Here is a 23,075-nt window from a genome sequence, read left to right as displayed (position 1 = left end):
TACCCATGACCTGATTCCGTTTCCTATATGGAGCCTTTTTTTTTTTTTTTTTTTTTCCCCTGTGGCTTTTCTAGACGGACTGGAGCAATGCCAGCAGGTCTGTCCAGTGTGACTGCAGCCGGGGGGCCAAGTGAAAAACGGTGGTGGGTGANGATGGCGCGTGCGCACTGCGAGGGAAAGGATTGGGAAGGACCGTCTTTGGAGATCATTTACCACACTGAGCCCGAGACACTGCAATATTTAGAGGGGTGAGAGGTGAGAAGTTTTCAGGAGAGAACGTGAAGGAGTGGCCAGCAAAGGCAGAAAACTCTGAGCACTTTGCACTTTACCTATTTCCTTTTTCTGTTTGGTGTCTTTTTTTTTTTTTTAATTGCCCCTGTGGCTTTTCTAGACGGACTGGAGCAATGCCAGCAGGTCTGTCCAGTGTGACTGCAGCCGGGGGGCCAAGTGAAAAACGGTGGTGGGTGAAGAGTATTAACCCTCCAAGTGAGAATTAGGGATTTCTTCTCAGTCTTCAACGTAAAGTACTGGAAAAAGTTGTAGGTACAAAAGGCAGGAGAAGAAGAGGCTGCTGCAGAGAGAGGAGCAGCTGCTGAGACTTGGCCTCAAGGAGAGTCTCCTCCTTGGCTGGTAAAAGAGCGTCTGCTTCTCAGTCCTAAGCCAGTTCAGTCTCACACGGTCTAAACACGGAATGAGTTGCTTTTGTTCTTTATTTCTTTCTGCAAAGGGATTTTTTAAAGGTTTATTTATTTAATTTGAGAGAGAGAGAGAGAGAATGCGAGTAGAGGAAGGGCAGAGAGAGAGAGAGGGAGAGAATCCCAAGCAGGCTGGACGCTCAGAGCAGAGTCCAACGTGGGGCTTGATCTCACAACCGTGAGATCACGACCTGAGCTGATATCAAGAGTGGGAAGCTTAACCTACTGAGCCATACAGGTGCCCCCAAAGAGAAAGTTTTTAAATTGTAAAGGTAACTCATCTTTATGTAAAAATTTTGGGTAATACAAAAGAGTAAGTACAAAGAAAGTGAAACTCAACATAATAAAATAGGACAAAATAAAATAGGACCCAGGACACATTTTTAGAAAAAAACCCTACAACGTTGGGGTGCCTGGGTGGCTCAGTCTGTTGAGCGTCCATCTTTGGCTCAGGCTATGATCTCGTGGTTTGTGGGCTTGAGTTCCGTGTCAGACTCTGTGCTGACAGCTTGGAGGCTGGAACGTACTTCAGATTCTGTGTCTCCCTGTCTCTCTGCCCCTCCCCCACTCACTCTCTTTCTCTCTCAAAAATAAACGTTAAAAAAATAAAATCCTACAAAGCAAAAAGAAAAGGAGAATCCGTTGGAAAAATAGGTAAGGAAAATAGACTGGCAGTTCATAGAAAAGGAAACCAACATGCCTGATCAAGATAAGAGATGCTCAGGGGCACCTGGGTGGCTCAGTCAGTTGGGCATCCAACTTCGGGTTGGGTCATGATCTCGCGGTTCGTGGGTTTGAGCCCAGCGTCGGGCTCTGTGCTGACTGCCAGCTCAGTGCCTGGAGCCTGCTTTGGATTCTGTGTCTCCCTTTCTCTCTGACCCTCCCCTGTTCACGCTGTGTGTGTCTCTCTCTCTCAGAAATAAGTAAAACATTAAAAAAAAAAAAAAAAGATAAGAGATGCTCAGTCTCTCTGGATGTCAGGGAAATGCACATGAAAGCCAGAATGAGATATATGCTACACACTCTCCAGAATGGCTGGCATTCAGAGGGCTGACGACCCCATGCATTGACAAGGACAGGGAGGAACCAGAACTCCCATACGCTCCTGATGGGACTGTGAAATGATACAACCACTTGTGAAAACCATCTGGCAGTTTTTAATAAAGGTAGATACACACATAAGCATATAACCCAGCCATTCCACTCCTAGGTATTCACTGAAGAGGAATAAAAACATATGCCCATAAAAAACAATTGGATGCAAATGTTCATAGATGCTTTATGCATAAAAACATCACCAAAGTGTGGAAAGGACCCAAATGTCCATCCACAGCCGAATGAACAAATTGTAATATAGCCATAGACTGAATATTACTCCCAGTAAGAAACAAACTACGGATAAACGCAACAATGTAGATGAATCTAAGAGATATTATTCTGAGCAAAAGAAGCCTTATACAGGAGTGTGCACTATATAATTTCATTATAAGAAGTTGTAGAACAGGTAAAACCACTTTGTGTCAATAGAAAGGGGATACATGATTGTCTGGGGCTGGGGTGGGGGGAATTGACTGCCAAGGGGTTGAGGGAAGTCTTGGGGTGATAGTGATGTTTTATATTTGATTGTGGTGGTGCCTACGTGGGTATATCCATTTGTCAAAAATCAACCTGAATTCTTTTTTTTAATTGTTTTTTAAATGTTTTATTTCTTTCCGAGAGAGAGAGAGAGAGACAGTGTGAGCAGGGGGGGTCAGAGAGAGAGGGAGACACAGAATCTGAAACAGACTCCAGGCTCTGAGCTAGCTGTCGGCACAGAGCCCGACGTGGGGCTCGAACCCACAAACAGTGAGATCATGACCTGAGCTGAAGTCGGACGCTTAACCGACTGAACCACCTGGACGTCCCAACCTAAATTCTTAAAATGAGTGCCATTTATTATTTATAAATTCTATCCCAGTAAAGCTGATTAAATGAAAATTAACAGTGATATCCACTTTCATAGCCATCATATTGGGAAAAAATTGAAATCTTACAGTCACGCGTTGGTGGGGATATAGGGAAAGGACCACTCCTCTGTTATCGAGTGTGGTGTTCATTTCTATTGTTCGGTATTCTATATTGAAGTAAATATTGGTACAGCCACTATGGAGAGCCAGTCAGCAGAATAATCTGGTACTTTCCAGTAGGTCAAAGATGTGTACACCTGTGATCTACAATTCCATTCCTAAATATATACTGTGACCTGGAGAAACTTTCACATATGTGTGCCAAGGACACAAGCTGACTGTAGCATCACTTACGATTGCAAAAAATCAGAAGTAATTTCAATATCTGTGAACAGGAAAATAGACTGGTAACTTTTGGTGTGGTCATTCACAAGAGCAAACTAGGTTGCTGCATCTCAACATGAATAGAACTCAAAAATATAGTGTCGAGTGATAAAAGCAAGATCTGGAATGATACATATAGTATGATGCCATTTATGTACATTAAAACCACAGAAAACAATACTGTGTATTGTTCATAGATAGGTATATGTGTGTAAAAGTATAAAAAGTTAGGGGCGTCCTGGGTGGCTCAGTCCGTTGAGCGTCTGACTTCTGCTCAGGACATGATCTCACAGTTCATAAGTTCAAGCCCTGCGCCAGGCTCTGTGCTGACAGCTCTGACCCTGGAGCCTGCTTTGAATTCTGTGTCTCCCTCCCTCTCTCTCTTCCCTTTCCCCGCCTTTCTCTTTCTCACTCTCTCTCTGCTCTCAAAAATAAATAAACATTAAAAATTTTAAAAAAATAAAAAGTGAGCTAGAAGAATAAACATCAGACTCATACAGTGATTGCCTGGGGGGAATATGGGAGAATGGGATAGAGTGAATAATGGTGAAAGGGATTTTTGCCTTTATTCATAATACTGTATTTCTTTTAGAACAAGGAAGACTATTCACAAAATTAGATTCTCTTTTTTTTGTGCTTTTAGTATTTCTAATAATAAATATTCAAAAAGGAAAGTCTTCCAGGAGCACCTGGGTGGCTCAGTTAGTTAAACGCCTGACTCTTGGTTTTGGCTCAGGTCATGATCTCACAGCTTAGTGTGTTCAAGCCTCACATGGGACTTTGAGCTGGCAGTGCAGAGCCTGCTTGGGATTCTCCCTCTCACCCCCTCTCTCTGCCCCTTCCCCATTTAGGGCTGTCTTTATCTCTCTCAAAATAAGTAAATAAACTTTAAAAAAAGGAAGGGGCGCCTGGGTGGTTCAGTTGGTTAAGTGTGCGACTTAGGCTCAGGTCATGATTTCACGGTTCATGAGTTTGAGCCCTGCATCAGGCTCTGTGCTGATAGCTCAGAGCCTGGAGCCTGCTTCAGATCCTGTTTCCCTCTTTCTCTGCCCTTTCCCGCTCATGCTCTGTCTCTTTCTTTCTTTCTTTCTTTTTTTTTTAACTTTATTTGGAATTGCTCCTATACCTTTTTTCTTTTTTTACATCTTTGATTTTTTTTTCCTTACAAATAGTTTATTGTCAAGTTGGTTTCTATATATGCTCTGTCTCTTTCTTTCTGTCTCTCAAAAATAAGTAAACATTAAAAAAAAAAAAAAAAAAAAAAAAAAAAAAAAAAAAAAAAAAAAAAAAAAGGAAAGTCTTCCAGTAGTCTTTTAAGAAAACCATTGTTAAGAGTGTTGGTGTAAACGTGTCTATATTTTTATGCACGTTCAAATTGACATATGTTATATATATGTATAGAAATAAGGTACATATACTTTTTTGTGTCTGTATGTATAATTTCTTATATTAGTAGGTTCCTATTCTACATCCTGTTTCCTGGGACTTGATATTTCTCACCCATGGATATCATGGATGCTTTTTTCATATAAAAATATTGATCCAAATTACCCTATAAAAATTCTTTGTATTTCACTGTATGAATGTGCCATTATTTATTTATTTACCCATTATCCCTTGTGTATATTTACATTTTTGTAACGTTTATTTATTTTTGAGAGACAGAGCATGAGCAGGGGAAGGGGAGAAACAGAATCCAGAGCAGACTCCAGGCTCTGAGCTGTTAGTGCAGAGCCTGACGCGGGACTTAAACTCATGAACCATGAGATCGTGACCTGAGCCAAAGTCGGACGCTTAACCGACTGAGCCTCCCTCGGGAGGCGCCCCCTCCCTCATATATATATATATTTAAATAATAGTTTTCTTCTTCTTCTTCTCCTTCCTCCTCTTCCTCTTCCCCCGCCACCATCACCACCGCCACCACAACTACCACTACTACTATTGTTTTAAAAGCACAGCAACAAACATCTTTTGGCATACATGTTTGCACAGTAATGCGATTACTACCTTGGGATAGATTCTTAGATGTGAAACTGCGACTCAAGGCAAAATACTGAACGTTTTAGCAAATACGACCAAATTTCCCTCTAAAGAAGATTATCCAGTAAATAGAACAATGTTCAGTGACAGAAACGTTCTGTGTCTGCCCTGTCCAATACCTCGCCACCAGCCACATGTGGCTACTTGAGCACTTGAAAGGGGGCTAGGCATAAGGAACTGAAGTTTTATTTTTATTTAATTTTAATTTAAATAGCCACATACGGTTAATGGCTGGCACAGGTCTAAAGTGTCATTTTCCTTTCTCGTCAATTACGAAGAAAAGCACCCTTTTCACTTCCTTGCTTAACCTGTGTTCCAGACCCTGGCAACACAGTGGAGCATGGGAGGGAGCTCCCCAAGACACCCCCACACCTGCTTTCATCTGTTTATCTGTTTTATTGGTCTGGCTTCCATAGAGGAATTGCTTCAGAAAAAAATCTGTGGCTAAAAAGCCTGACGAGTCCTAAGTTCATACCTGTCTAAGCCCCTTTCCAGCTCGGCAAAGCCAGTCTGAGTAAGTAGGAACGGTGGCATGACCGAAATGCAGGGTAGCAGCGGAACCTCTGTGCGCCTTGCTATTAGAGAAAGAACATAGAAAAGCCATGAAAGGTTACAGATAGGTCATCTGTTGGCATTAAGGCCTTGGTGAAGGTGGTGAGATGTCACCTGCTTCCTCTCTTTCAGGGTAAAGGCCCCAAAGCTGTCATCAGCATCAAAGACTTGAATGCCACTTTCGAGACAGAGAAGATAGGGAACCCCCACGGGCTGCAGATCACCTACAGGAGAGAGGGCCGCATCAGGAACCTGTTCGTGTACCACGAAAGTGGGAAGGTGAGCTGACCCGTGTTGCTACAGCAGCCTCCAGCCCGCACCCCAGGACCCTGCAGGCCCGACCCGCCAGCGCCCTGGCTCAGCTGCCCCTTGGGATTTGCTGCTGCCGTTTGCCTTCGCCTGTTGTCACGTTCCGGTCTAAAATGGCTGTATGAGGAAGGCAAACAAGATTAAGGAGAGACACCCGGCAGGTATGGTGGCTGTGTCTGGACAGTGCACAGCCACTCAGGGGAGTCTGGTTAGTAGGAGGGACTATGCCCAGAGATGATGGATCCAGGCGGGGCAGGAATGGATGGAGGATCTGGTGGCAGTGAATTCTGGGGCCTTGCTTCTCGGCAGGTGGTCCTATACGAAAAGCATGGCATCACTGGGGAGCTTGCTAGATTAGAGTCTCAGCCCACCTGAGCCTCCTGAATTAGAAGTTACATTTTAACAGGATCTCTAGGTGATCCTTAGGCATATTAAGAAATCAGGGAGCCCCTGGGTGGCTCTGTTGCTTAAGTGTGCAACTTCAGTTCAGGTCATGATCTCAAGGTTCGTGAGTTCAAACCCCACTTTGGAATCTCTGTTAGGGCGCCTGGGTGGCTCAGTTGGTTAAGCATCCGGCTTCGGCTCAGGTCATGATCTCATAGTTCGTGGGTTCAAGCGTGTCGGGCTCTGTGCTGACAGAGGGTCAGAGAGAGTCAGAGAGAGAGGGAGACACAGAATCCAAAGCAGGCTCCAGGCTGACAGAGGGTCAGAGAGAGTCAGAGAGAGAGGGAGACACAGAATCCAAAGCAGGCTCCAGGCTCTTAGCTGTCAGCATACAGCCCGACACGAGGCTCGAACCCACAAACCGTGAGATCACGACCTGAGCCGAAGCTGGATGCTCAACCGACTGAGCCACCCAGGTGCCCCATGCAATTCACCATTTCTCAGTCCTCGAAACCACCCTGGAAACATTTTAACCCTGTGTCCCTGAGGCCTGGGCACATTAACCCAGACTCTGGTTCCCAAGTTACCACCCCGCGTGCCCCTGCTGGAAGGAGAGTCCTTGGCAGCAGGGGCTAGGAACCTGCCCCAGGGACCAGATCTTCCCAAGTGGCCCTAGCACTGGAGTGCTGTCTTCAGCGTCTGCGCAGAGTTCCCAGTGGTGTAGTCTGAGGAATAGGGGTTCGGGATCAGAAACTGGAGCCCTGGGTCTTCCACTCTGGACTGTGTTACTGGGGCACGCCCCCTCCCCCCTCCATCTGCTTATGTGTAGATCAGAACACCCGCCTCTCAGAGGGGTTTTGAGGGTTGAGTGACCGTGAACCGTGAATGTGAAAGCATTTCAGTACGGTGAAGTGCATTTCAAACATTAACCGCTGCTAATTATTTATTTGCTCATGATGGTCGCAGATGTAAAAGGCAAAAAATCTTACGGGCAATTTCACATCTCTATCACTTGTTCATTCATGAGTGCGCTCTCAGTGGATCCTTATTGGGCCTCTGCAGCGTACAGAGCACTGCTGTAGGCCTAGAGAGTGTGGTGGTGAGCAGGACAGAGCCGTGGGTGGGCCTCGAGGGTCTCAGTCTGGGGAAGGAGTCAGATGGGGGAGAGGCACCTGCCGATACCGTGTGACGGGCTGTCAGTTGTGCTGCGGTCACACAGGAAACATGTAAGTAGCCTAGTCTGGGGGGACGGGCAGTCAAAAAGGCATTCCAGAGGAAAGAGTTTCTATTTAAAAGTTATGGGAATGTGTTGAAAGAGAGGACACTCAAATCAGCCCAAAGGGAGCATGAGTGGGAAATAGACAGGGGTGTTTATTTTAAGGGCAACAAATATGGGTCAAGAACTGTGTGTGTGTGTGTGTGTGTGAGAGAGAGAGAGAGAGAGAGCGAGCGCACTCTTAACAGCGGCACATTGTTCTATAACACCAGAGGTGCAAGTAAATGTTGTGCTTATTTATTTCTCTAAATTCAGGGACCCTCAAGGGCACCTGGGTGGCTCAGTTGGTTAAGCGTCTGACTTTGGCTCAAGTCATGATCTCACAGCTCATGAGTTCGAGCCCCGCATCGGGCTCTGTGCTGGCAGCAGAGGGCCCGCTTCTGAGCCTCTGTTTCCCCTTTGCCCTCTGCCCCTCCCCTGCTTGCACTCTCTCTCTCTCTCTCAAAAATAAAAATAAATAAACATTTAAATTCAAGGACCCCCATTCTCCAAAGTGGCAAGAAATCTAAGATCAGCCCTCTTTCTTGACTTCCTCCCTTGGTTTTACCAGACTCTTGGGACTGGGAGACATGGAGGAGAGCCCTGGTTCTTGGTCCCTGGGGGGCTCTCTGCTGTTGCCCCATGTCCGCATTGGATGCCAGGGGCCACCCCGCTGTGCCAGTCACTGTGTGAGGGCTCTTGCTGAGGTGTCCAAGGTCTGTGATACTTACAGTATCTGGCCCCTCCCATTTGCGCGGTTAGAGCATCTGACAGCTGGCATCTGGCCATCTCTTTCCTTCAGTGCCACGGTTTCTCTGTTAGAGACACGGAAATAGAAGCTGCCTGCAGGAGCCAGTAGGTAATTTAAAAGTGAGGTGGACGGGGCGCCTGGGGGGCTCAGTCCACTAAGCATCGGACTCTTGATTCCAGCTCAGGTCATGATCTCATGGTTTGTGAGATTGAGCCCCTCGTGAGGCTTTGCGCTGACAGCTTGGAGCCTGGAGCCTGCTTCGGATTTTGCATCTCTCTCTCTCTCTCTCTCTCTCTCTCTCTGTGTCCCTCCCCTGCTTGCACACTCGCTCTCTCTTTGTCTCAAAATAAAGAAATAAACTAAAAGAAAAGTGGACGGCTAGAAGGCTGTAAAGCAGGAAAACCTGTATAGAGGATTGACACAAACAAAGCTTCAGGAACCAAACAAACATGTATGCAGGTTGGATTTGGCCCCACGATCTCCAGTTAGCGGCCAAAGTGAAGGTCTGGGTGAGTCTTTTCTGGGACGCCCCCGTGCCTTCAGTGCCCGGGAGCTGAGAAGGTGGTTAGCTCCCGGGACAAGAGAGCTTGGCCTCTGGAATACTATTTCCGAACCCTAGGCCAACGTGCCTGGCTGGCGAGACAGAAATGGTAATTACGTTGCATTCTTGGGAAACCATAGTCAAATGAATTTCTCAAATCACCGTATTATATCAAGGTGCCTCACTGCAACTATTTGAACAATCTTTTGGTTCCCCCATTCCAAATTCTTGGGAGAAGGAAACTGGTACGCCCCGCTTAGCCTCTACATGGGCCCAGCCCTGGCCCAGTTGCTGTGGCCAAGAAGGGGCAGCTCCAAGCAGCAAATGTGGTTGCATTTGTGGGTGAGCAGTGAGTGGGTGAGAACAGGTGGGGGTGGTTCTCATAGAAGCAGGGCTTGGGCTCAGCAGAAAGCCACTATAACAACTACACTAAACTTGGGGGTGTGCCGAAGCTCTGTGTGGGGTGAGGGAGGAGGGGTTGCCGGGCGGAATGTGCGGGGAGGATGGCAGATGGTTTTGTATGGAGGGAGCTCAGAGGGCAAAGTCGTCATACTTAGATTTTTCTCCTGAGGGTAGAGGGGGCTCTACGCTGGGCTCGGTTACATTTGCAGTGAGAAAATCGCTCTGGCTGCTGTGGGGAGGACCCGTTGCAGAGCAGCAAAGCCAAGGCAGAGCCCGCTAGATGGGTGACCCACACCGCTGAGGGTGCGTTCCCCGGCGGCGTGCAAAAGTCCAGGCCAGCTTGGCCCCGAGCTGCGCGTCAGGCCATGAGCATTTCTATTGGAGGAGAATCCCCAGGTGCACCTGCCCCCACTTGACGGCCCATCTTTGACATCTGAGGACACTTGCTCCCCCAGTGATGTCCCACTGGCCAGCCAGTGCCACATCACCAGAGAGCTTGTTAGGAATGCAGGATCTCAGCCCCCACCCCCCCCCCCCCCCCCCCCCCCCCCCCCCCCCCCCCCCCCCCCCCCCCCCCCCCCCGCCGCCATCCCAATCTGCACTTTAAAGAGATTGTCAGGTGGTTCTTAGCATATTAGGCCATTGCCAACTCTAGCGCACTTCACCTTCCTCCTTCCCTAGGGCTCTGGACGGCTCCCTGTCAGTGGCTTCCCACCTGCTCAGGGGAGTCCCCAGGCTCTGTGATCAGCACACAGGCGGGCGCTGAGCAGAACTGAGGGGTGTGCATGTGCTGAATGGAAGACCCGCGGGCTCCCTGCCAGCAGACTCCACCCCCCACTACTCTGTCTCACAGGCTGTCTGTCCCCATTTTCTCTGCAGGAGATAGTGGACTGGTTCAATGCCCTCCGAGCAGCCCGTCTGCAATACCTGAAAATGGCCTTTCCTGAGCTCCCAGAGTCTGAGGTGAGCTAAATGTGGACCCCACCTTCTGAGTCTCCCCCCTGCCACCTCTGCTTCTTGTCTGCTGACCCCTCAAAATACTCAGAGGCTAGGCTAGCTTTGTGGACAAGACCTTGAGATGTGAGGGTGGAAACTCAGACGGAAACCAAAGGCTTTCTTCAGGGAGTTATAGCCTCACACGTGGCAAGATCAGACTCTCTCTCAGGGACGCATAGCCACTGTCCCCAGTGTCAAGGGGCTTGGGATTTGGGCCTCTCTTTCTGACTCCTTCTCCCACTGAAATGTGCAAATGATCCTTAATGTACTGTTTACAAAGTGCTTTGAGCCCCTTTTATCTAGTAATCCCTTGCATCGGGCAGTTAGGTGGGGTGATCATTCCCATTTTATTGAAGAGAAACCAAGTCCCAGGAAGGTCATAGTCAATACCCAAAGGTGCTCTTCCCACTCGAGTGTCCTCCTTGGCCCCTTTGTGTTCTGGTCTTGGGAAGGTGATGGGATCTTCTCCATTACCGTTCTGACAGGAACAGTCTGCCTTCTGGGGCCAAGGTAACGGTGACCCTGAGAACTTCAGTTTGGTTGTCCTCAGACATGTGGGGTGTCTGACTCTCAGGTGTGTGGGGCAGATGATGCCACCTTGGGTTCTCACAGGTGCCCTGTCGCTAACTTGCTGTTTGCCTGCTGCTGGTCATGCCACTTCTCCGTGCATCGGTTCCCACATCTGTAAGATGCGGTGGGTCTGGGTCATCTTCAGGGTCCCTTCCAGCTCTGAGGTCCTATGGTCTGGTGTCTGCTTTAGGCCCTGCTCTTAGAGGACTTTGTAAGTTATGGGGGTGCAGGCACCATATTAATCCTGGATTTTTTTTTTTTTTTGAGAGAGAGAGAGAGGGAGAGAGAGAAAGATAGAGATAGAGAAAAATCCCAAGCAGGCTCTGCACTGTCAGCACAGAGCATGACGTGAGGCTCGAACTCACAAACCATGAGATCATGACCTGAGCCGAAATCAAGAGTTGGATGCTCAACTGACTGAACCACCCAGGCGCCCCCCTGCCCTGGGATTTTCTTGTTCCAAACTGTTAGACCACCCCCCCTTGAAAGCCTCAATTCTCCTTCATTCCAAGGTTTGCAGGGGGCTAAGTTTGGAAATGGGTGTCCACTCCAGGCTGGGCAATGCACCAAAATAGCAGCTCCCTGGGAGTGACTCCAGCCAAGCCTGGGGCAAGAGCCTCTGGGTCTGCAGAGTCAGCACCCAGAACGGGAGGCCATTGTGGGTGCTCCCTGCTGACTGGGGATCTTGGAGGACAGAGTGCAGACTCTCAGCCTGAGTCACTGGCCTGGTGCTATAATTTTGCTGACCCCTGCAGAGGGACTCGGTCTTGGGCCAACTCCTCAATGTCCTCTAGCCTCCCCTCGCCCACCGCTGCTCTCCTCCCCACGCTCATCTCTCTGTTGCCTTTCCCCACCCCGTGTCCAGGTGTGGTGTGAGGTTCTGGGCAACCGCCTGGACCTGCCTCGAGCTTAGGGATGCAGAGGCCAGACAGCCGAGGAGTTCCAGTGTGGAATGTGGTCCTAGACTAAGAAACGCGTGGCCCCTCGAGTCACGTCGCCTCCCCTCTCTGAGCCTTGGGTTCCTCCTCTTGTCACCATGGGGACAGCGCCTACTTTCCAAGGCTGTTGTGAGACTCGAGTGAGCCAAGGCTTTTGAGGTTCAGCAAGGAGCGCTCCATCCATGTGATCTTCCTTCTTCCAGTTGTTTCCCTGGGCCTAGCCGAGCCTTGCCCTGGCCCAGGTTCACACTATCAAGCAGCTTGGCACTTTTTATCCCAAATGAAGGAACTAAAGCCTGCAGAATGTAGTTTAGGGAGAAGAGAGTGGCATGGTTTATTTTTTCACCATTTTCTTCCCTTCAGACGTCCCAGCCTTCACTTCCCCTTTGCCCTGTCCTGAGCTCTGGAGCTCTGGAGAACAACCCTTTGCTCTGGGAAGCCTCGGCTGTCCTAGGAAGCTCTAGACTTGCCAGATTGAGCCGCTAGGGTATAGGGGGCCAGCGTTCATTCCTGGAAACTTCTCTAGGTATCAGTTGGCAAGCTGGAAGGGCTCCTGGAGATTATACAATCCAGTCTCCTCATTATGCAGAGGGAAATGGGCCCAGAGAAGGACAAGGTCTTACCCAGATTGTACAGCTTGTCAAGATCAGAACTGCAGCTAGAACCCAGGTCTCCCAGCTCCTAGTCCAGAGCTTTCTCTACTTGCCTATTCTGCTACCATCTCCTGTGGGCCTGCGTCAGAATCCCTGTCAAGGACCAGGTCTCGGCCAGGGGCCTGGTCAGAGGGCTCTGGCATGAGAATACTTAGTGTCATGGTGAAGTGGTAGGAGCACCATTAGTGTCCTTCTAGTGTCTGCAGACCTTGGTGTGAATCCCAACTTTCCCACCCGCCAGTGGCATGATTTAGGGAAAATCCCCACCACTTCGCTGGGGCCTGGTTTGTTCAGACGTCCAACGAAGATGAACGTACCCACCTCGCAGGGTGGTTGAGAAGTTCATCCAGAGCCTGACACAGAGTAGACCCTCAGAGTATGTCCCCTGATGGCACCAGGAGGGTCTCCTCGGAGCCTTGCCGATGTCTACCTCTTGGGGATACTGAAGGGATCCTTAGACTAGGTCCTTACACCGAAATTCGACTCTGCTGGTAAGTGCTGCAAACATCTGAGATGCTGTCGTCTGCCTCTGTTGAAATATTAATATTGCATGCATCCCACGTTCCAAATATAACCCCGTGAACCATGAGCACACATCCTTCCCCATTCCAAACTTCCCCTTTGTTGGGGAGCCTTGAACCCCTGGCATGTGAGTCGGGGGGTCACTGTATGTCTCTCTTCCCCCAGCTCGTGCCCCTCATCACCAGGAACTACCTCAAACAGGGCTTCATGGAAAAGACGGGTCCAAAGGTACATCTCACCGCTCTCTGTGCGATTCACAGGGCCCTGTTTCCAGCAGGCGGTAGTTCAGAATTTGGGAAGTAGGAAAGTGGGGCCCCGGGGGGCGGGAAGAGAAAGGGAAGTAACCCAATGTTTGTGAGTGCTTGGGGGCAAAAGACCAAATGAAGACAGGTGTGTGGTGCAGCACCTGCCGGCTCGCCTCCTGGCCTCCTCCTTTGTCAGCATCACCAGCAGCTTCCTTCCCCTTAACTCCTTCTAATGGAGCCAGTGCCTGGGGCAGCAGAACTGAAAAGGGACTCTTTGGAGGACAGCTTTTGCACTTTCCAGAACCCTTGGGTGCCTTGTGCTGGGGGGTCCACCAGGACCATCCGAGGGAGACAGGGGCTTGTGATTGGTCTGAGAAAACATACCTCTGCAGGCACTCTCCCCAGCACACACACCCTCCCTCCAAGTCAGCCTCTGCTCTCCTTCCCTAAACGTGCCACGGGCTCCCAGCGCTGCTCATCTGCACTCCTCTGAAGGAAGGGAAGCCTGGCCACTCCTGGGCCTCCCCAGGAGTCCTGCGGTGAGGGCGTCTCAGGCCAGAAGTCTGGCTGGTGAGGGTTCTGGTGGTTGAAAGAGGGAGAAGGGGGAGAAGGGAAAGCAGAGGGAGCCTCCTAAAAAAATAAAACAAAATCCCCAAAGCAGCAGCAATTCAGTGCTTTATGTTTTAAAGGTGTAGTGTGTTGACAAGATGGTTGTCAAGACTGCGGTGGAAGGAGTTGGGCAGTCAGCCTGAAAGAAGGCCCCCAGGCAGCTTAGAAAGGAGAAGAAGGGTTGCACGTTTTGTTTTCTGCCTTCACCAGCCAATGGCACAGCCAGTCCGCAGAGGTTCTTGCCAGGGGCTTTCTTTCCCCTGACCTCGGTTACAATTCCGCCAAGGCCAGCGCTTTCGGCCTTGCTGAGGAGCGGCTACTGATTTCCCCAGGTTCCTTTTTCTGAGACTTCTTGTCCGCCACCTGAGAAAGTGGAGGGCACCTCTTCCTACCCACGGTAGCACCCAGAGGCACAGGGGGTAGCCGGCAGGGGGTTCAGAGGGTGGGCAGAGCCTCAGGGAGGAGCCCTGGGGTGTCTGGAAGGGACTGGCTGGCTCCCAAGGTGTAGTCCAGGCTGGCTCTCTGACCTCTGTGCTCCCCCCCCCCCGCCCCGTCCCCTACCACTGCTTGGCTGACCCTGGTATGAGGCTCCCTCTTTTGCAGCAGAGAGAACCTTTCAAGAAAAGGTGGTTCGCCCTGGATCCCCAGGAGCGGAGGCTGCTCTATTACAAGAACCCACTGGTAAGAGCCACTGCTGGCCCCTCTCCAGTGCACCCCCAGACAGGAGGGGGTCAGTCCTAGCGGGGGGCCATGGGGAAGCCACAGGGCTGGGGAAACCTGGCGAGTGACACACCTCCTCCTTTGCTTGCCTCTTAAGTCATCCCCTGTGAGGGGAGCTATTCTCTCGCACCTTGCAGGAAGTCCGCGTATCCTAAATGCTGCCAGTGTAGTTAAACAGCTGGGCTGGCCGTTTCTTGTCCTCCAGCCTCCAGGGCTCACTTATCACCAGGAGGCCAGTGGTAGGACTGCGGGCTTCTTAGAACTTTCAGGCCTGCCTCTTAGTGGTATGCCTTGGGCAGAGCACTTAACTCTCTGTGCCTGTTTCTTCCTCTGGAAAATAAGCCTTCCTCAGAGGTTGCCATGAGGATTATAGGAATTACTTAAGGTAAACCCTTGAATTCTTGGGACATATAAGCTGTCCATAAATAGTAAGTATTTTTTAACAGGTCACATGTGTGATTCATATTGTGGTTTCTTTACTCTTTCAAATTCCCTGCAGCCAGAGACCCCTGACACGCACATAAAACACAGCCTGGGGATGTCATGGCTGCAGGTGTCCCTCTGCCCCAGGCGTGGCCTCCGATGACCACGTGTCTTCTATTTCTAGGACGCCTTTGAGCAGGGCCAGGTTTTTCTTGGGAGCAGCGAGCAGGGGTACGATGTCTATGAAGACCTGCCCAAGGGTATCCGAGGGAACCGCTGGAAAGCCGGCCTCACCATCGTCACCCCCGAGCGGAGGTTCATCTTCACCTGCCCCAGCGAGAAGGAGCAGCGGGAATGGCTGGAGAGTTTTCAGGATGTCCTCTCCCGCCCCTTGACGCCCCTCAACTTCCTCAGTAAGACGCACCGCCTGGGGTTGGTTCTGTTGGCCAAGGGCAGGGGGTGGAAAGGGGCCTCATGGTGTTTAGCCATGAGCCATGAAGCTGAGGTCCTGGCTTTTTCCATTTTCTTCTTTTCTTTTCCCAAAGAAAAGTACAGACAGTGCACATTATTGTCAGAAAGCCCTCTCTGACCATGCAGAGCTCCTCTGTGGGGAGCCCTATCCCAGAACCGTTGAGTCCAGGAGCCAGCAGCTTCCCTCCCCTCCCCCCCACCTTCTAGTCCCTCTCCCCATGAGAAAACCCTGGCCTATTATTATTAGCTAAGGTCACACCCACTGGGCAGCTCCCTGGGTGGTAGGTTCCTCCCTCCTCACAGACGGAAGGCTATTTTTAGTGGCCGTCTTTTCTCTGGATCCTCCCTTCTGTCTGCTTCTCCCCCCTTCTTCACCCCAGATGTGCTACAAGTAGGTTTCTTTGTGCTGACAAGCCCTGTGAAAAACGGGAAGACATTCTGAGCCAGGGCAGGAAACTTCTGGCCCAGAGCCTGGTTTAGGGGCACCAGAGAGAACTTCTGTGTTTGGAAAAGTACAGAATGAGTGAGTGGGTGACCCCTCATGGGCCCTTGGGAGAAACCCTCGTGCCCTTTGAGTCTGACCACTATAAAATACTCTTTTCATTTTCCAAAATCTTTTTTTTTAATGTTTATTTTTTATTTTTGAGACAGAGGCAGAGAGCATGCACAAGCAGGGGAGGGAGGGGCAGAGAGAGAGAGAGAGAGAGAGGGAGAGAGAGACACACACAGAATCTGAAGCAGGCTCTAGGCTCTTAAGCTGTCAGCACAGAGCCCAAAGCAGGGCTCAAACCCATGAACTGTGAGTTCATGACCTGAGCCCAAGTCCAGAAGTCTGTCTCTTAACTGACTGAGCCACCCAGGTGCCCCTTCACTTTCCAAAATCTTAAAGCCAAGAACCTGAGAAACATACTTGGAAGTTGTTAGTGAAGGGCATCAGCTGGTGCTTTCTTTTCCCTGTGGGCCTGTGTGTCTGAGTCTTGATATTTCTGTGTCTCACTCTCTGCTTTTATCTCCTCTGATGTGTGTGTGTCCCCTCTGCCTTGCACCCTTTCGGTCGGTTTTGCGTTCCGGTTCTCTGTCATTGTGCCCCTGTCCCCTCGCTGTCCCTGCTCTCCGGCAGGACTGCATTGCCGTGGTTATCACCTGCACTCTCTTCTTGTTCCTCTGGCAGCTGCATCAACAGAGGGTGGCCACGGCTACAGGTGACCCATTAGCTGAGGAGCTGGCCACTGGTCACCTGGAGCTTGTGGTGGGAAGGACATGTTCTTACCTTGGCCTTGGTTGCCCAGCTGGAGGGCCCCATAGTCAACAGCCATCGCTGGCCATGAACTCTGCCCAAGACTGAAGCTTTGACCTTTACCTGTTGGCTCCCTGGGCCTTCCCACTGCCCAGCCCTGGGGGCTTTGGGGATCTGGCACATGTCCTCAAGGCCCAGGACATCTGAAATGAAGGCACTGCAGTGGAAAGCCACCCACCGTGTCACGCAAGTGGCATTCTTGCTCAGAGAGAAAAAAAGTTTAATCTGGATGGAACCATGAGGAACTGATCAGACAAATTCACATTAGGGACATTCTAAAACAACTGGACTGGACCTTTCAAAAGTGTTCGTATCATGAAAGATAATGTAGTAAGGAATGTGTTAGATTCGAAAAGACTAAGGAAGCAAGAAAGTGCAATTTGTGATTCTTGATTGGATCCTGGGTTTTTATGATTTACTTATCTTTTTAAAGATTTTTATTTTTAAGTAATCTCTACACCCAATGTGAGGCTCGAACTTACAACCTCGAGATCAAGAGTCTCACACTCTTCTGACTGAGCCAGCCAGGCGCCCCTGGTTCCTGGATTCTTTCAAAGCAGCTATCAAGGACATAGTGGAGATAACTGGGGACGTTTGAGTCTGGATCTATGCTAGCCGAGTGTTGTAAGCCTGATAATTATGTTGTATTTCTGTAGGAGATTGCTCTTGTTCTTAATGGATACGTGCTGAAGTGTTCAGGGGTAAAGTATAATAATTTTTAGTCTATACCTGACTCTGAAATGGTTCAGCAAAGACTAAGTATATGTGTACATGTATATCTAGAGAATATATACATATATATATAGTCTATGTACACATACAGAAGACAGGAAATATATATACAGGGAGAGAGCTAGAGAAAGCGAGCCACTGTGAACATGTTAGCAGCTGACGAATCCTGATGAGTCTTTATTGTCCTCTTTGTGCAAATTTTCTAGAGATTCAAAAATGTTCAAACTTAAAAGTGGGAAGTGGGGAAAATTTTTAAAGGGAACATCCACTTCTCACCCTTCAATAGCATGTTTTTCATGAATCAAAAATGTCCTTGGAAAAGTCCCATCTTTGTGCACATTTTAGAAGAAATGAAAACCCAGATAATGATAATAAAAGAAAAACAATGTCTGAATTGATTTTTGTCCTGCTTTGGGAGGAAAGAAGGAAGCCAAGGAGAACTCCACTGGACCCCAGGGCAGACAGACCGCCATCCAATCTGCATGCCTGCTCTGGCCTGGCCATGAACTTGAGATTGCTGGACAACTCACTTTCCTACCTACGTGCCTTGGTTTTTCGCTTTCAAATGAGGAAGTTGGACTGACTACTGAAATGCAATGGAAGCGACACGTCCTTCTGAGCAGCTCCCCAGTGCCGGGTTCTGTGCCAGGCCCTGGGCACAGGGCAGATGGTACTTGCTGTCACACGTTACAGGCTGCTGGAAGGCAGCTCGTACACAGGGGGGACAATGGCATGCGTGCTCAGAAAGGACAGTACAGGCTGCTGTGGGAGCAGGCAACATAGGGTTACTCTCAACAAGGGGGAGAGGAGAGCCTCCATTTTCTCCAAACATTCAGAAAGTAATGTTAAGTTGAAACCTTGAAGGTATTTAGAGGTTAGTCGAAGGGAAGAGGGTGAGGAAAACGCTCATCGGAGGGAAGAAAATCTTCAAAGGCCCTTAGATGCGAAAGAGGAACTGAAAGAAATGTGGAAAGGCTGAAATGTTAGGGAAATAGATCCCCGAAGTCCCTGCTCTGTGATTCTTTGTCCTTAAAGTGATGTGCAAAAAGATACTTACTGTTCTCTCTTCATTTTGGTGGAGACCCAGAGGGTTGGGAGGGTCTTGTTGTCTACTTTTTATGGGGGTTTCCTCTGGATCCCGCAGAGGGCAAGCAGAGTTATTGGAGTGTCTTTCCTGAGGCTTCCTGACAGGCCAGATACGATGTGGGTGCTCCCTCTTCTGGCTCCTAACTCACCTTGAAAATGTCTGTTTCAATACCTGCTGGGTGGTATATTAAGGGTCGCTCTACTCATCTGCCCCCCCCCCTTTTTTTTTTAAGCTACCCGTGAGCTCTGTCTAGAGAGGAAGTAAGAAGTACACAGGCAGTAAACAAAGCTACTTGGCATTAAGAAAGAAAGTCACATGATTAGACTTGAAATTGAGGAAAACAACACAGTGTAGCATATGAGTAGGAAGCAGAGAGACCAACTGGGAGTCCAGGGCTTTAATCACAAGCATCACAGTCATGGTAATTGTGGGTCCGCACCCCAGCTCTACTTCCCACCTCATCTTTCCTTTTTTTTTTTTTTTTTTTTTAACTTTTTAAATGTTTTTTATTTTTGAGAGAGAGACAGAGCACAAGTGGGGACAGGGCAGAGACAGAGAGGGAGACAGAATCCAAAACAGGCTCCAGGCTCTGAGCTGTCAGCACAGAGCCCGATGTAGGGCTCAAACTCAGGAACGGCGAGATCATGCCCTGAACCAAAGTCGGATGCTTAACCAACTGAGCCACTCAGGCGCCCCGCCACCTCCGCTTCCCTAAACATCCTTCTCCTGTCCAGAAAAGAAAACCATACCTCTTACCCACCTTACTAGAGTACACTGCTTTAAGGCATTAAAATCATTGGAATGCCAGATAAATCATTTGAAATAGTGACAAGCCTTTTTTTTTTTTTTTTACATTCTTTTACATTGACTTGTGTTTTGTATTGTTTTATAAATGTTGGTATATATATATGGATTCATACCACCACATTCAGAATAAAGGATGGTTACATCACCTTAAAAACTCCCTAGTGTACCTCTTTATAGACACACCCTTCCCTTGCCACCCAGCAACCACTGCTCAGTTTGTCATCAGTCCAGATTTATATTTTCAAGGATGTCATATAAAAGGCATCATCCAATATGCAATTTTTGAGCCTGGCTTCTTTCACTCAGTAAAATGTCTGTGAGACTCATCCAAGTTATCACGTGTATCAGCAATTCTTTCCCTGTTGTTGCTGAGTAGTATTGCATCGGATGGATACACCACAGTTTGTTTACCCAGTGGAATCGTACTCAGCAACAAAAAGGAGCGAATTATTGATACACACGACAATAGACAGAAGTGAAACAGGTCACATGGTAGATGTACGTTTAACTTTATAACAGACTGTCAGACTGTTTTCCAGAGGGGCTGGACCATTTCACATTTCTAGTAGCAGTGTATGAGAGTTCTAGTTACTCTGCCTCGAAGTCCAATGCTCTATTGTGCCACAGAACCAGGCGGAGACTTCCAGTTATTCTGTATCTTCACCAGCACTTGGTATTGTCAGTATTCTTAATTTTAATGGTTTTAATAGATATGTAGTTTTACCTCTGTGGTTTTTATTTGCATTTCCCTAGTGGCTGATGATGCTGAACATCTTTTCATGTGCCTGTCTGCCAACTTTACATCTTTGGAGAAGTGACTGTGCCTGTGTCTCATTTTTCAAAAATGTTTGTTTATTTTTGAGACCGAGAAAGAGAGAAGGGAGACAGAGGACCCCAAGCGGGTCTGTGCTGACGGCAGAGAGCCTGGTGTGAGGCTTGAACTCATGAACTATGAGATCATGATCTGAGCCAAAGTCTGACACTTAACTGACTAAGCCACCCACCTGGGCACCCCCATATCTCATTTTTTAAAATTGTATCATTTGTTTATTAGTTTTGAGAATTCTTTTTTGTTTTAATTTAAAAAAATTTTTTTAATGTTTTATTTATTTCTGAGAGAGAGAGTGAGACAGCGTGAGCAGGGGAGGGGCAGAGAGAGAGGGAGACACAGAATCCGAAACAGGCTCCATGCTCTGAGCTGTCAGCACAGAGCCCGACGCGGGGCTCGAACCCACGAACCGTGAGATCGTGACCTGAGCCGAAGTCGGATGCTTAACTGACTGAACCACACAGGCACCCCTGTTTTAAATTTTATTTTATTTTATTTTTTATATTTTTATTTATTTCTAGGGGAGAGAGAGAGAGACAGCATGAGCAGGGGAGGGTCAGAGAGAGAGGGAGATACAGACTTTTTTTTGAAATAGGCTCCAGGCTCTGAGGTGGCAGTCAGCACAGAGCCCGACGCGGGGCTCGAACCCACGAACCGCGAGATCATGACCTAAGTGAAAGTCAGATGCTTAACCGACTAAGCCAACCAGGCGCCCCAATTAAATTTTAAATTTTATTTCAGACAGTGTGCATGTGAGCAGGGAAGGGGCAGAGAGAGAGAAAATGTTACGCAGACTCCATGCCCAGTGTGAAGCCCATGGTGCAGCTTGACCCCACAACTCTGGGATCATGACCTGAGCTGAAATCAAGAGTCGAATGCTCAAATGAATGAGCCACCCAGGCACCCCAAGAGTTCTCTATACTTTCTAGATACTAGTCCTTTGACAAACATGGGATGTGCAAATATTTTCTCCCAATCTGTTAATGGTTTTTCCCCATTCTCTTAACAGTGCCAGTAAAGGCTTCTTAAGGTATTGAGGTCAGGGTTTACAACTTTTTTTGTTTTTTGCAGATTTTTGTTGGTGACAAAGGTTGGCATTAAAAATGGGGCGTTTTCCCCAGGCGGCTGCTGAAGATGGAGGAGGGGCGGGTCCTGCTGCTCAGTGGCCGGGGCCATCTCCTGGGCCACCTGGAGGCCGCTGTGGCTAACCAGGTGCTGCTGGCCTGGAAGGCTGTAGTGTTCTATGAGGGCATCAGCACATCTGGAAATTTCTACGAAAACAAGTTAAGTACTTGGCTTTCCTCCACCAGCAGCTGAACACCAACTGATCCGTGGCCGTCCCCAGAACCCAGCCGCACGGGAGGACAGTGTGCGGCGCGCTGGGAGCCAGGCTGCCCCCGACCGCCTCTGTGTGGTAGATGGCATCCTGCCACCCTATGACAAGAAAACGGGGATGGTGGTTCCTGCTGGCCTCAAGCTAGTGTATCTGAAGCCTACACGGAAGCTTGCTTACCTGGGCGCCTGGCTCACGAGGTCGGCTGAAGCACCAGGCTGTAAAAGCCACGCTGGGGGAGAAGAGGAAGGAGAAGCCAAGATCCATTACTGGAAGAAAAAGCATCTCCTGCGGCTAAAGAAACAGGCCAAAAACAACGTGAAGAAGACTGACAAACACACAGAAGCCCTCGAGACCCGTGGACTCCTGGTCTGAGTTCAATGAAATTGTTTATTCCTCAATAAATAAGTGTAAGAATGAATATTAAAATAGGGTGTTTTGGCTTATGTTTGGATATTTTGAATTCATTTAAAGTGGTGTAGAACTAAGGATGATGTACATTTAATGACTTCTCCTTCCCCTGACAAAATATACTTTGTCCCTGAAGGAATCCCGTCAGATCAAAGCCCAGCCCTGGTAGATGTTGATGGCAGTCATATGGCCACTTCATACAGTGCACAGATTTCAGGAACTTGTCCTTTCCCGGCGTCACAGGAATGTGGATGAACACATTCGTTTGAATTTAACACTGATGCCAGACTCTCTGACAGAAAATGAGTCTTGTTCGTGTGTCTTTATATCTAGGGCTCACTACTTCCACCCCTACCCCTTTACTGGTAACCATTGCATGTTTTTTGCCTGAAACTTACAAGAAGTGTCCAAGAAAACACTCGAAGAGCATTGGTTAATCTGCTCTTTCAAGAAACTTGGGTGTCTTGTAGAAAAGGGAAGGAGAGGTGGCTAGAGAATGCTTCTCTCAAAGATTTTATTAAAAAAATTTTTTTTGAATATTTATTTTTGAGGGAGAGAGTGGAAGCGAGGGAGGGGCAGAGAGAGAGGGGAGACAGGGAATCCAAAGCAGGCTCCAGGCTCTGAGCTGTCAGCTCGAACCCATGCACTGTGAGATCATGACCTGAGCCGAAGTTGGCCGCTTAACCTACTGAGCCACCCGGACGCCCCTTCAAAAATTTTATTTTTTAAGATGGAAAATTTGAGCATGTGTCTTTGGTATTGTGTCTGTATTTCAGAAAAGACAGACATGGAGAAGCTGAGTTTATGACAAATGAGGAAACCAGGGGACACAATCCAGGTAATCATACACCAACCAGGATAGGCTAGGTAATGCTGCCCCCACTAAATCTCAGTAAGGTTAATGTATGTATTTTTCTCCTTTACTACGAGTTCTAGTGTGGGTCTGCAGGGGGTCTGCTCATCTTGGATACTGAGACCTAGGTCACCTGTTGATGGCCTCATTTCCATAGTCAGGGCACTTGGCAGACAGGAATATGATGATTTACTAGCTTTTTAAGCTGATGGAAAGGTAACAAGTACTCTGCATGTTTCAAGTGGGTCAGAGAAGTGCCAATCCACCAGGTGCTGGAAAGAGATGGAAACTTCAATGAGTAGCCTCGTACGTAGTTCTAT

The 23,075-nt window shown here is 48.6% G+C and overlaps 1 protein-coding gene and 1 pseudogene across 5 annotated transcripts in view; both read left to right on the top strand.

The window, feature by feature from the left end:
• The window catches only part of ADAP2 (ArfGAP with dual PH domains 2), a 33,525-nt gene extending 12,211 nt beyond the window's left edge, over window positions 1-21,314 (top strand). The window contains exons 6-11 of one of the 5 annotated variants that reach the window (XM_039253652.1): window positions 5,750-5,896; window positions 10,139-10,222; window positions 13,104-13,166; window positions 14,396-14,473; window positions 15,120-15,348; window positions 21,230-21,314. In XM_039253652.1, the coding sequence (XP_039109583.1) occupies window positions 5,750-5,896; window positions 10,139-10,222; window positions 13,104-13,166; window positions 14,396-14,473; window positions 15,120-15,348; window positions 21,230-21,243 (615 nt within the window). In that variant the 3' untranslated portion in view covers window positions 21,244-21,314. Of the gene's footprint in view, window positions 1-5,749; window positions 5,897-10,138; window positions 10,223-13,103; window positions 13,167-14,395; window positions 14,474-15,119; window positions 15,349-16,577; window positions 17,180-21,229 lie in introns of those variants that run through there. The other 4 variants (XM_039253643.1, XM_039253674.1, XM_039253657.1 and 1 more) reach the window with 4 other exon arrangements.
• LOC120246232 lies at window positions 21,272-21,877 on the top strand (annotated as a pseudogene).
• Window positions 21,878-23,075: the final 1,198 nt, after the last annotated feature.

Source organism: Hyaena hyaena, unplaced genomic scaffold (genome assembly GCF_003009895.1).
Source record: "Hyaena hyaena isolate Hyena2069 unplaced genomic scaffold, ASM300989v1 scaffold_10, whole genome shotgun sequence".
Classification (NCBI taxonomy): Eukaryota; Metazoa; Chordata; class Mammalia; order Carnivora; family Hyaenidae; genus Hyaena; species Hyaena hyaena.
Note: the sequence above shows the minus strand (reverse complement) of the source record. Positions and strands in the feature narration are given on the sequence as shown.